The 13,304-nt window shown below is 40.3% G+C and overlaps 1 protein-coding gene across 1 annotated transcript in view; it reads right to left on the bottom strand.

Moving 5' to 3' along the window:
- LOC145405265 (tyrosine-protein kinase transmembrane receptor Ror-like) overlaps window positions 1-13,304 on the bottom strand; it is a 61,445-nt gene that overhangs the window by 2,031 nt on the left and 46,110 nt on the right. Inside the window, exons 13-16 of the mRNA XM_080276681.1 lie at window positions 12,308-12,437; window positions 10,591-10,726; window positions 9,553-9,685; window positions 1,648-1,793 (exon numbers count right to left, since the gene is read on the bottom strand). Coding sequence (XP_080132807.1) covers window positions 1,648-1,793; window positions 9,553-9,685; window positions 10,591-10,726; window positions 12,308-12,437 — 545 coding nt within the window. The remainder of the gene's footprint in view (window positions 1-1,647; window positions 1,794-9,552; window positions 9,686-10,590; window positions 10,727-12,307; window positions 12,438-13,304) is intronic.

Here is a 13,304-nt window from a genome sequence, read left to right on the forward strand (position 1 = left end):
ACAATGTGCTAAGAATCAAATTATTGCTTGTTCCTCGAAAGTATGTATTTGAAATCCTTAAACAGTCCTAAATTTTTAGGTAATTTACAATGTGTGAAGGTAATAATGACTGACACAGTGGGAAGATATGGTAGAGGATGGATACCAATATGGTAAATGAAAGTGTGTGAAGGAGAAAGGTGGAAGCTGATGTGGCTAAGGAACTGAAAAAGGATCACGGTGGCTGGATTATTTTCTATGGAGGGGTGCATGGCAGGATTTAGCACCTTTTTTTTAAGCTGACAGCTGTTGGATTGACTTGGTCTGATAGGTAAATGTGAGACTATATGAGGAATACATGTGTCTATTAGGTGGAGCAGGATTCCAGGAGCATAAATGGTAAACGAAATCAAGTACGGCCTAATTCACTGGTTTTCTGTACCCTACCTCACCCCACCTGCAAGTGGGAGAAAGAGGCAATATGATGATGAATGATGATGATGACTTTTCTAGCCTATACAGTATAACTAACACTGTACAGCAAACTCACTATCTGACTATTGAAGGTACAGTATATGCATCTGGAAGAAATTAAGATTTCCAAGTCACCTGATAATTTTTAGGGAAATTTGTCTGAGACAAATATATTGGATGTGAAGGACAGAAAACTGAAAGGTATATCTTGGTGGATGGAGCATGTGTGGAGGACACCTATATGTACTGTTTTCCATTACTATCAGTTACGGTAATGTGAGTCTGTTTTTTGTTACCAGATTCTAAGTCAAGGAGGTTTGAAAATTAGGGCGTGGCCTTTACCCCAAGTCTATTGTGGCCCACTAACTATGACACTGCACCCACAATCTATGAAGTGGACAGCGGATGCTGTGGGAGTTACATGTATGGAACTAATGGAGAGAAATTCTCATCTGAAGACAGCAATTGACAAGAATGAATGGCAGTTGGAATACGGATGACAATGAAGTGCATAAATGAAAAAGTTAAAAAGTACGGCTGGAAGCAAAGGTTACAGGTTCAATGAGTACGATGATATGCAATAAGGAAGAGGGCAAGGAAGAAAGGAAATTGCAGCATGACAGTACTGAGTTCCACAGTCAAATGTATGGAAGTGAAGCTTGGACTCTGCTGGAAGAGGACAAGTTATGAGATGTGGAAATGAGTAATCTGAGAGGAGCATATGGAGTTAAATAGAGAAACAAACTGACAAACAAGAATGTAGAAGAGCACTGTGGATTTGATGTGGATGTGCTAGAAAGCATTAAGAGAAGCACACTGAGATGATCTAGCCATATGGAGAGAATGGAGAATGAGAGACTAAGTAGGAAGGTGTATGGGAGTAAGGTGGAAGGGGAGAGGGAAATACAGAAACTGAGGATGAGATGGAGGGATAGGGCCGAGAGGTATATGACTGACGTGGGGTGAGCTGAAGATGAATAACCTGAAAGATGAAGACTAAGTGACACATAGGTAATTTGTTTGTGGGCACCCCTTCCACGATTTAGGCATCAGGTTATAAACATATAAGTAGGAACAGTATATTAATGAAAAACATGTCTGAGGGCTGTTACAATTTTTTCTTTTAACTTAGCCAATATAAATCCTATTAGTTTGTTCTAACAAAACAACCCTAAAAGGCTTCTGTGTACTAACCTGAAGGTTGGCCTCCTACTGGGAGTCTCATGCCAGCACTCCACCATGAGAGCATAAATACGAGGGGGACAGTCTTCAGGGCAAGGCAAGAGGTGACGCGACCGGATCATGTCAATAACCTCCTGGTTATTGTACCCATAGTATGGCTGATGGAAAAAATAAATAATCAACATAATGGTAATAGTAAAAAGATACATTACTGCTGATGACAAAATCACATGAAATGGTTTGGGCACATCTAACATCTGGTGGGAGAGAAAAAAAAATAAAAATAAAAAGTATCATTCTACTCCCACAAAATTCCATACAACTTTTCCTTCAGCACCATCCAACTAAAATGACTACAGCTGTAATATAAATCCCTTAAAAAATGCTTATAGCTATACACTCAATCCTCGTAAACCGCATGTTTATAAACCACGGATTCGTAAACCGCGGCAAAGTGGCTGTCAGACTGCCGGCACCCTTAAACCGCTGTTAAGTCACGAAAATCGCAAACCTAGGCACCGAAGTGGGCCTTTTCCGAGGAGAATCGTAAACTGCGGCATTCAATTTGATAACCGCGATCCAACAACCATCATCATCAAGCATCAGTCATCTCTGAGGCAGACTTTGAGGGCTTCCTGAGGGAGGCTGAGGAGCTGGAGAAGTGAGAACAGCATGAGGGAGCACCCCCACCTCATGCTGAGAGGTTCTAAGTTCTTCCCAACACCACCCCACTTCATTCATTTAGGCAATATCGTCATAGGATTAAGGTGAGATCCCTTAACATTGCTTATTTCTATTAAATACATGCACTGAATATTCCTAAATTTGTATGTTTGTGTTTGATGGTGCCTAGAGAGGTGTAGGTAGGGTGCTTTTGGGGGTGGTTGGCCAAAGTCCAGACTCTAATTTTTCACATAAGAGTTATAAATTATAAACCGCGGATTTTGTAAACCGGGGCAGTGGTCCAGCCCAAATTGCCGCGGTTTACGAGGATTGAGTGTAATATAAACCTATACAAAAATGCTTACAGCTATTACGGAGTGAAGTAGCCACTCCGTGAGTGGGAATGGCGCAAGTTCAAAATGGCGTCCTGTACATAGGGTATAAGAACGATTGCATGAAATGGTCACAAAGCCTAGTTCTACACTTATGAACCAAAAGACCTTCGCTATTCAAGTGCAAAACTACTTGCAAAGTCTTGCTAACTTATGTAGGAGCTGCAATATCAAACAGCAAAAATATCAGTTTTGTTCTTTGTTTCTTTTTCTTTCTTTTTTTCTTCTTCATCAGTAATAACTCCAAAACAAAAAGGCATACATGAGCGTACTATACACCAAAATGCTTGTTGTCAAGTGTAAATGTTTCTTTTCATGTTTAGAAAAGCATTCAGGCTATGGTTCACGAGTTACAGCCTGAAAACCGCATTGTGGTCATCCATGAACATAGGTGGGCAGTACCAAGGTACAAAAGTACCGAGTTACAGTACTGAGTTACAATTCGAGTACCGGTAGCAGTAGTGACACTACATTTTTCATCATGTACTGAAATTGGTACTGACGGTATATTTTTAAGCATATTTTGTTGGTATTCGGTGCTGGTACATTTTATTTATCTATAATCACGCATTGTGTGATAAAAAAAGGTGAGGAGAAGGCCTACATGGGAGTGCTGCTGCCGACCCTGGCCATGTGCCTCAAGAAATTAAAAGAGGTGAAGGAAAGCACCGACCTCACAGTATGCTAGCCTCTAGTGAACGCTGTGATTGGGGGTGTGACAAGCAGGTTCGGCCATCGTTTTGAGGACAGTTACTGCGTGCTTGCTGCTGCCTTTCATCCCCAATTCAAGCTATCGTGGTTGGCATGGTTACCCGAGTCTGCCTCCTACGACATAGAGAAAATGAGGAGGAGGATGGAGAAGAAGATGGTGTCACTACTGGAAAGCAAGCTAGAGGATGTGGAGAGCAGCACCACTGATGATGATGACGAGCAGGACATTAAGGAAGAGTTTTTCGAACCCCTCTATGTAAAAGGGAGGAAGAAAAGGGAGACTGGGATAAAGCTAGTAAAGGAATTTTTAGAGAAACCCCAGAAACATAAAATCAACAAGGACTGTTTTCCTTCCAAGGTTTTCAGAGACTTATTTGCAACTTATAACATGCTAATACCATCCAGTGCTGCTGTGGAACGTCTGTTTTCATTGGGGAAGGATGTGCTCAAACCAAAACAGGCGGGACTCAGTGACTATAATATTGAAGTACTCATTTTCCTCAAGGGCAACAGTAGAAAACTGAAGTGCACTGTGTAATTATTAATCAGATTATCGTGCATGTAATGACACGATGTAGTCATACAATTGTGTTTATTTTGATAAACACTAAACTAGGTGTATAAGAATGTGAATTACAGTGGCCAGTTAAAGTTTAGCGATCTATGTATTGAAAGTAAAGGACTAAACAGCCAGACCCTGTCTTCCCCCTTACTATTTTTTAAGTCAGCCCACACTCCACTGACTGGGCTAATGTATGGCCTGGCCTGCATTACAGGTGTAGGAAATCTTTAAACAAACGAACGAATGAATGGTCGCAAAACCTTGTGCTTTAGTCACCCCATAGTTAATGTGACTGTGACAGTTGTCAGACATCTTTCATCTCTCCTCAGGTCTGGCTCTTCTGACAAGACTGGTCCCTGGGTCCTCAGTGTGGGGAAAAAAAAAAAAAAAAAAAAAAAAAAATCAATACTGAGCAAGTTTACTTGATTCATATTCATGTACTGAGTACCAAGTCAGTACTCGGTACTTTTTTTTTTGTACCGGTACCAGTAATGATACTACAATTTTAGGCAAGTACCGGTATTGTTACTGATAGTACTTTTTGTGTACCGGGTGCCCACTTCTGTCCATAAGTACACCATTCTGCACAATATTAGTTAGCTACAGCTCGCCAGCCATTAAAGAGCGTACCAAAATGCTTTTTTTCATGAGAAGGCATCCTTGTTTTAGTCTTTCAGCAACAATGGAGCTATGTTCAACAAGCCAACAGCAGTCTATACAGCATCGCTCTACCGTAGCTAGCTACAGCTTTCCGCATTATTCTCTGGGTCTCAACTTTATCTCTACTTTTCGACAACAGTGCTTTCTACTTTAGTGTAGAAGGCTAACAACAGGTTAAATGCTACCTTGAATACCAGTCAGTCCTGGGAGGGGGGCTAGTTTTCTACTGGCTTTCATGACGAAGCCTAAGTGATGAATTTCAGGATACTTCTCCGTCGCACGTATGTGCATGCCTGCATGGTGTTACGCATGCGTACATGCATAATATCTAGTGTTTGCCCACAGTGTGACATAGTGCTACAGACCATGTTACCTTCTCATTATCAATCAGTATACAGGAAGAGAATGATAATGAGAAGCGACTGAAGGACATGTGTCAGGAAAGAAGGCTGTGCATTTGTAATTCTCGGCTGTCTGGACATTGCTACTCCTCACCCTGCCCTTGGGTGGGAAAGGAGGTCTGGATGATGATGATGATGATGATTTCAAACACAAAGCTGCACATACATTTACATGGTATAGAAAGAATGGCAATTGTGTTGAAAGGAGCCTGACTGATTACATGCTCGTAGAGAAATCGATGCTGGGCAGTGTTGCTGATACGAGGGCAGTGAGAGGATGATGTGGAGGTTTGTCAGATCATATGATTGTGGTACGCAAGATCAAGCTGAGAAGAATGAGGTGGACCAAGAGAGAGAGGGGCAGTCAGGGAGAGAGACTCAAAGTCGAGAAGCTGAGGATCAAAGAAATGGCAGATGAATCCACGGCAAAAGTTGGGAAGGAGTAAGAATCAGCGAACTGGAATAAAATGGATCTGGACAGCCTATGGAATACATATAGGGATTGCTTAGTTAGGAATGCAAAAGCAGTGTGTGGTGTGGCATGAGTAACAACAAAGAAAAAGGGACAGCATGGTGGGATGAAGAGGTTAAGAGAGCAGTGGAGGAAAAGGGGATGAAGTGGCTAGAGTGGATACATGACAGGGGTGCAGTTGAAATAAGAACTGACTACAGTATACTGAGAGCAAGAAGCATGTAAAGAGACAAGTGAAGAGGAAAAAGAAGGGGGTAAATGATGACCTAGGAAGAAAAATGAATGCAAATTACTCTGAAGGAATGCTAGTGCCAACTTTAACATACGGATGTAAAACTATGGTGTGGCATGAAAATGAAAAGTCAAGAGTAAGAGCAGTGGAGATGGGACTGCTGAGAAGTGTATGTGGAGTACAGGGAGTCAATAAGATAGGGAATAATGTGATTTATGAAAGATGTGGAGTGAGGAAGTTGGTGGACACCAGAATCGAAGAGTGAACAGTACTGAGATGGTTTGGTCATGTGGAGAGAATGGATGACAACAGAGTGGTGAAAAAGATATATCTGAGCAAATCTAAAGAAGGGAGGAGGTTAGGCAGGCCAAGAAGAAGGTGGAGGAATATGGTGAATGAGTATGTGAGGAGGAGAGGTAAGTTGGTGAGGCTAAGGGATTGACAAGAGACCGAGCTGGCTGGACGAATTTTGTGCAGAGAGGTGCATAACCAGAGATTTGGCACCCCTTTTTAAAGCAACAGCATTCGGATTGACTCGATAAGATAGGTATTTGTGAAGTTACAGAATGTGGTGAAATTTTGGAGGGCCAATCTGATGGAGCAAAGATTTCGAGGGCTTGAATGATAAGTGAATGGACGCATGGCCAATTGAACTGGGCAAACTTTGGCTGTCTGGATGCTGCTTCTCCTCACCCTGCCCTAGGGTGGGAAAGGAGGTCCAAATGATGATGATGATATAGGGAGCAGGGCATCCTGGAACTCTCTACTCCACTCATTAATATTATAGAAAAAAAAAAAAAAAATTGTCATTGTCCTCTCATATTAATGCAGTGTAATCTGTCACTGTTTTCTCCTATAATTATATCTCTCAATCTCTCAGCTTGATGCCAGACCTAAGAGTGTGGTACATGTAGAATGTGCACATGTGTACTGAAATCATGCTATGCATGTAACAATCCAAATCTAACACTTGCTTTATGCATAATTATGTTTCCACAAAATGATCATAAACCAGACTACAAAAACCTTTCTGCAATGTTTGTTAAGAAGTACGAATGGCAAAATACACAGATGAGAGATGAAAAAAGCACAGAAACAAGAGCATTCCACCTGCTACAAATACATGTTTGTGGTTAAGGTGTGGAATGTAGTACAATAATGGGTATAGGTCTCCAAATCTGCAAAGGGCAAAAGTGCTGAGATATGAGGCGAAAAAAGCACAGAAACCAGAGAGTGTTCAGGATGGGAGGAAATTTGGAGACCTATTACCATTACTACATTCCACCAGCTACAAGTTTGTGGCTAAAGTGTGGAATGTAGTAATGGGTATAGGTCTCCAAATCTCCTCCCATCCTGAATGCTCTCTTGTTTCTGTGCTTTTTCACCTCGTATCTCAGCACTTTTGTCCTTTGTTGATTTGGAGACCTATACCCATTATTACATTCCACACCTTAGCCACAAACATATATTTGTACCTGGTGGAATGCTCTTGTTTCTGTATTTTTTTCATCTCTTACCTATGTATTTTTGCCATTCCTACTTCTTAACAATCATTTTAGAAGAAAATTTTTGTTTTCTTGTCGTCATCATCATCATCTGGATCTCCTTTCCCACCCTAGGGCAGGGTGAGGAGTAGCAACGTCCAGACAGCCCAAGTTTGCCCAATCCAATGGGCCACACTTCCATTCACCCATCATTCAAGCCCCCGGAATCCTGGCTCTATCGGATATGCCAAAAACATTCACCATGTTCTGTAGCTTCACATAAAAGTATTCGACTGAGTCAATCCGGACGCTGCCACGTTAAAAAGGGGTGCCAAATCCCTGATCGTGCACTTCTCCTCACAACATTCATCCAGCCAGTTCAATCTCTTGTCAGTTCCCTAGCCTCACTGACTTCCAAACCTCTCTTCCTCACATACTCATCCACCATATTTCTCCACCTTCTCCTTGGCCTACCTCGCCTCCTCCCTCCTTCAAATTCACTCAGATATACCTATTTCACCGCTCTATTGTTATCCATTCTCTCCACATGACCATACCATCTAAGTACACTCTCTTCGATTCTGGTGTCCACCGTCACTCCACATCCTTCACGAATCACATTATTTCGCATCCTATCCACCCTCTGTACTCCGCATACATTCCTCAGCAGTCTCTTACTCTTGACTTTTCATTTTCATGCCACATCATAGTCTCACATCCGTATGTTAAAATTGGCACTAACGCTCATTCATGTAAGCCTCGTGCAGCTGCAACACTCAAGCCTCTGTTTCTTATCAAGGCCTTTGTTGCACCAGCTACCATTCTTCCTTGTGTCACTCTACTTTCAATTTCTTCTGCACATTTTCCTCTCTTTACTATCACTGTACCCAGGTATTTGAACTCTCTCACCAATTCCAGTCTCTCTCCATTCACTGTAACATCGCACTGGGAGTCACCTCCTTTCTCAATAACTATCACTTTACTCTTTTCTACATTTACTCTCAAGGCATGACACTCAAAAACTCTGCATCAGCCAACCAAGTTCTTGTCCGGTACTTGCAAGCAGTACTGCATCATCAGTATACAACAAATTTGAGATATTCCATCCATCACCATTCACCACCAATGCCATTCCTCTCTCCATTACTCATGTTTTTATTTCTCTCATCACCCCATCCATATATATATTAAACAACCATGGGGACATCATACAACCTTGTCGCATGCCCACACCGATCGTGAACCATTCACTTAGATGCCCATTAACCTGTACACATGCTTCACTACCATCATAAAAACTATTGACGGCACCTAGCAGCTTACCATATACACCGTACATGCGCAAAACTTTCCATAATCCCTCTCTGTCCACTTTGTCGTATGCTTTTTCCAGATCCATGAATGCCATAAACACCTCATGGTCCTTCTCACAAGCCTTCTCTGCTATCTGTCTCACCGCAAATATCTGACCCACACATCCTCTGCCACTCCTAAAGCCACCCTGTTGATCACTCACTAGGACTTCTGAGATCTCTCTTACTTTCTCTATAATAATTCTTCCATATACCTTCCCTACCACACTCAATAAACTTATGCCATGATAATTCTTGCACTCACTTCGCTCACCTTTATTTTTGTACAGGGGTACAATCACAGTCTTTTTCCACTCTGCAGGCATAGTTTCACTTATCCATGCCTTCTTACATATCTCCAACAAGCACTTCATTCCATTCTCTCCACTACACTTAAGCATCTCTACATACACCTCATCAAACCCAGCTGCTTTCCCATTTTTCAGTTGCTTCACAGCACTCTTCACTTATGTAAGTGTCATGTCTCCTGGCACTGCACTGCTTCTCTGCACACCCCCAAAACCATTAATATTATAAACCCCTTCAAACATGCTTAGACTGTAGCTATAATATAAACCCCTTTAATCTGAGGATGTCTTCTAATTAACTTTGCCTAATGTAATATTATTTCATTCAGATCATGCCAGATGCCACAGGGTGATGTAATTATAAACTCCTCCAGCATGAAATGCCTTCTCTATTTTATGCAGGCTTTTACCAAACAACTTAAGTCACAGTACCATAGGAGAAATCCCACAGGCTGAAAGGCTAAAAAAGTCTAGGTGTTTCTTTTCCTTTAGAAAATCTACGTAAGACAGCAATGGCAGTACAATTTAAGAGTAAGATGAGGAAATATACAATCATGTGGGAATAGATGTTTTCACATTACACAAAGTCATTCCAAATTTTCCTTGTCTCCTCACTGGGAAAGTGAAGTGATGTATGAAGTGCAAATATAGTACGATAAGCTAACTTGACAACTATTTACCTGTAGTCCATAGCTAAATATCTCCCACAGCACCACACCAAAACTCCACACATCAGATTCAGTGGTGAATTTGCCATACAGGATGGACTCTGGGGGCATCCACCGTACTGGCAGAAGACTCTTGCTCTGAACTCTGTAATGAAAACACACTTATGGTTATTTTCATTCTCACAGAATATATTTTCACCTTTAATCTTACAATAAATAAATAAGTGTAATGTAATTTCTATCACATTAGGAAATATGGTAAGAATTTCAAGAATTTATATCAGATATTAACTATTTAACGGCACAGGGACGCAGAACAGAAATTCCCAACTTACCACATTTGGAGTATCATACTAATTCATAATATGCTCTCTTTACTGCATTTGCCATTCTTTATACTTAACCCACTTTGATACGTTAAATCATAATGATGATGATAATGATGTCACTGTTGTTGGCTCTTATAAATGTGAAATTGAAAAACTTAAGATACCTTGTCACTTTCGTACAGTACTCCAAACTCTCATACAGTGAGGTATACTGAAGGCCTGCTGGCTAAGAAAGATGTGCACACATGTACTGCACTGAGGTGTGAGGAACAGCATTACAGTGATATCACAGTGAGCTGATGTATTTTGTATTTGTACTGGAGTAGAAGAGAGGGTTGTCACCATACTGTGGTCTGATAAGGTGAACTCATATATCTCTGATCCTGTGATGCAATGATGAACTATGGTATGTGTTTCTCATGCTCATATGACTCCATAAATGAGGAATCTTGTTTCTTGGTAAAAGTGATCAATATTTGCTCTCTGTTATTATTATTCTATGGTTTGTTTTACTTTTTCGTGTCTATGCCAAATGTTGTCGAGTCCAAAGTCGGATGGAGGTATGAATTGCTCAGCATGGCTGAGGTACAGTTTGTGGCCTAATAAATACCATTCTAGTTACAGTATTATAATAATTATTTAGTTCCTTAAGCATAAATGGTCACAAAACAATATTCTTCATTTCCACTGTAGCTAATAAAAAGAAACCACATGCTCTCACCTGTAGTAATCTGAGGAATAGATGTCCCTTGAGAGTCCAAAGTCTGATATCTTGACTGTAAGGTTTTCCCCAACTAAACAGTTGCGAGATGCCAAATCTCGATGCACATAATGGTGACTGGCGAGATACTCCATACCTGGTAGAGTTATAACAAATAATGTATGTTATACATATATATATATATATATATATATATATATACACACACACACATACGACGTTATTTTAACCCCCTTGAATCAAATAACATATTATTCAGCTTATTCTTGCAACCTCTTGACATTAACTCCAGAGAAAACATTTGTGGCGAAGAGATTAAAAGCAGTCTCCAATTATCTCATTACATTCAGATTTCCACATTACATCTAAATACTGTACGATCACTTGGAGGTGCATCAATAATATGATGAAGAAGGAGTAAGTATTTTAAGGCAGAGCTGACATTGTATTACTCAGGGTTCACTACCTTAAATTTGCAAGTGGGATGGAATGAATATCTGTTTATCCTGAAGTTACTCTGGTGTTTCTATGAGTGAGCTTCAAGACCTCTTCTTCTATACTTATGGGGATGTGCCCAAAAATGGAATGAATTAGTGTCTAGTATGGTACAAAGCTGGATGCAGAACTTAAATCTTAGTGATGGAGATAAAAAAAACCATAAGTTATCATTATAAATATGCACAAAGATCCTTCAAATTGTAGAGATCATATAGCAGAGTACTTTAGATTTCTGTCCTGTAATGTGCAAAGGTTATTTTAAGAGTCTCACTTAATTAAAATAGGAATGAAACTCCAGCAGCCCAAGATAAAGATGCATATACTATCCTCAGTCACAAAGATTCAAATCTACCACAGGAGACACAAGTACTTATACAACATAAAACTGCACTGCAACAGTAAGTGTCAATTTGATTTTATTCATTTTGGGCCCACGAGGAACATTTTAGTAAACAATATTTAGGAGATGTTGTCCCTCTTCTGTCTTTCTTTCCTTCATTCTTTCCTCCTCCTTCAGCCTGTGGGTGACTCTACACTTCGTGACAAGCCAAATGGTTTCCTGTACACCAGGAAAGCATTTACTACACCGGATGGTAACCATATAACCAGATTTTGGCGCCTGGTGGTTTAGTGGGTAATTACTGTGCTCCAATCGGATTGAGCTGGTGAAGGTTTATATCCAAGCAGTAGTTGGTGCTGACTGCTCATGCAATGCCACTCAGGGATGAGTGAGGCTGGTCACTCTCATTTTAAATGTCGGGACCAACTGCCTAGCCCCGGGCTCCTAAGCTTCTCATGGGGCAATGTCAGATTGGATGATGAATAATGGATGGATGTAATGTACCACTGCTGGGGTAAAATAAGTGAGTATGATGTTCCTGGATTTCAAAATACAGTACAATAAACTGTATTTGAATGGAAATAACTCAAGTTGTGGTAAATGTTATGGGACTGTGAATGGTGAAGGACTGAGCAGCTCAAAGCTATTGTGAATTGGATATTTGCAGACAAGTTCAGAGTTAAGTGAATGTCTGTGAGCAATGTGGCTTATAGCTAAGTCTATGCAGATACAAGTAAAGTTGTGGCTGCTAAGAGAGAGGCTGACTCTCAGTGTGACGTGCTGGTGAATGGAGAGACCTGAATTAATGAATGACTTAAAAGTACCTTTGTGTGGTAAAAGAAGGGAGGTAAATGTATATGTGAATTATTAACAGCTTACCTGCAGCAATCTGAGTGGCAATGACAAGCATGTCAGGTTGCTCCAGGACCACCTGTGACATTCCATCATCACTACATGCTGACACATCTGATCGTGGTGAGTGAGCAATCAGGAACTCATGCAAGTCACCCTGGGAAATAAAAGTCTGTATATAGTAGGTACACTATAATGTAATAATGAGCCTCTCCAACACTCTGTAACAGCAGCTGGTTTTACCATAATACTGTATGCAGCTAACAATCATCTGATAAGAGGATATTAGAGTACTGTACAATAAATATTACTTGAATAAATCTAAATCTTAGTAGGGGATAATATATCACTCTGGTACATGACACTAGATTAACTTTAGTCATAACCAGTACAGTAGTCTATTTGGTATACCGACTAAACAAACATGCCATGATCGTCAAGACAAAATACCAACTGGTTGGATTTAACATCAACTAAAGTACCTCCCTGGCTGCTTACATCGTCCATCAACACCACACTCCAAAACTGATGCAAAATAATTTTTAATACCTATAGTTAATGAAAAACTCATTATTAATTTCAGTATCAGTAGAATAATAGTACTGTACTGTTTTCTCATATCCAACTTTAATAAACAACATCAGGCACTGAGGCTGAAAACTATGCATTACTTTAACAGGTACAAACCCAAGGGATATTCAAAGCTGAATATCATCATCTAATATTAGCCAAACTAAACAGAAGGCATCTGGGGGCTTTAGAAGGTTAAAGAATATTCCTCCAGCATAAGGATCTCTCTCAGGCCGAAAAGAAATCTAGTTAGCTAAAATAAAAGTAAAATGAAATAAAAGATACCTTTAAGCTTAAATGGTTTAGATAAACAGCTGCAATGTTAGACTAGATTAGATATCATACAGATATATCACAATTAGTGATCAGATCAAGCTACCTTAGATTGCTTTATAAAATACAGCATCTGATTATGGAGACACATTCAGGGCAACGTTATCAATGAACCACTGCT

The sequence above is a fragment of the Coenobita brevimanus genome, chromosome 66 (genome assembly GCF_032717465.1).
Source record: "Coenobita brevimanus isolate Jiangsu-jjx chromosome 66, ASM3271746v2, whole genome shotgun sequence".
Lineage (NCBI taxonomy): Eukaryota > Metazoa > Arthropoda > Malacostraca > Decapoda > Coenobitidae > Coenobita > Coenobita brevimanus.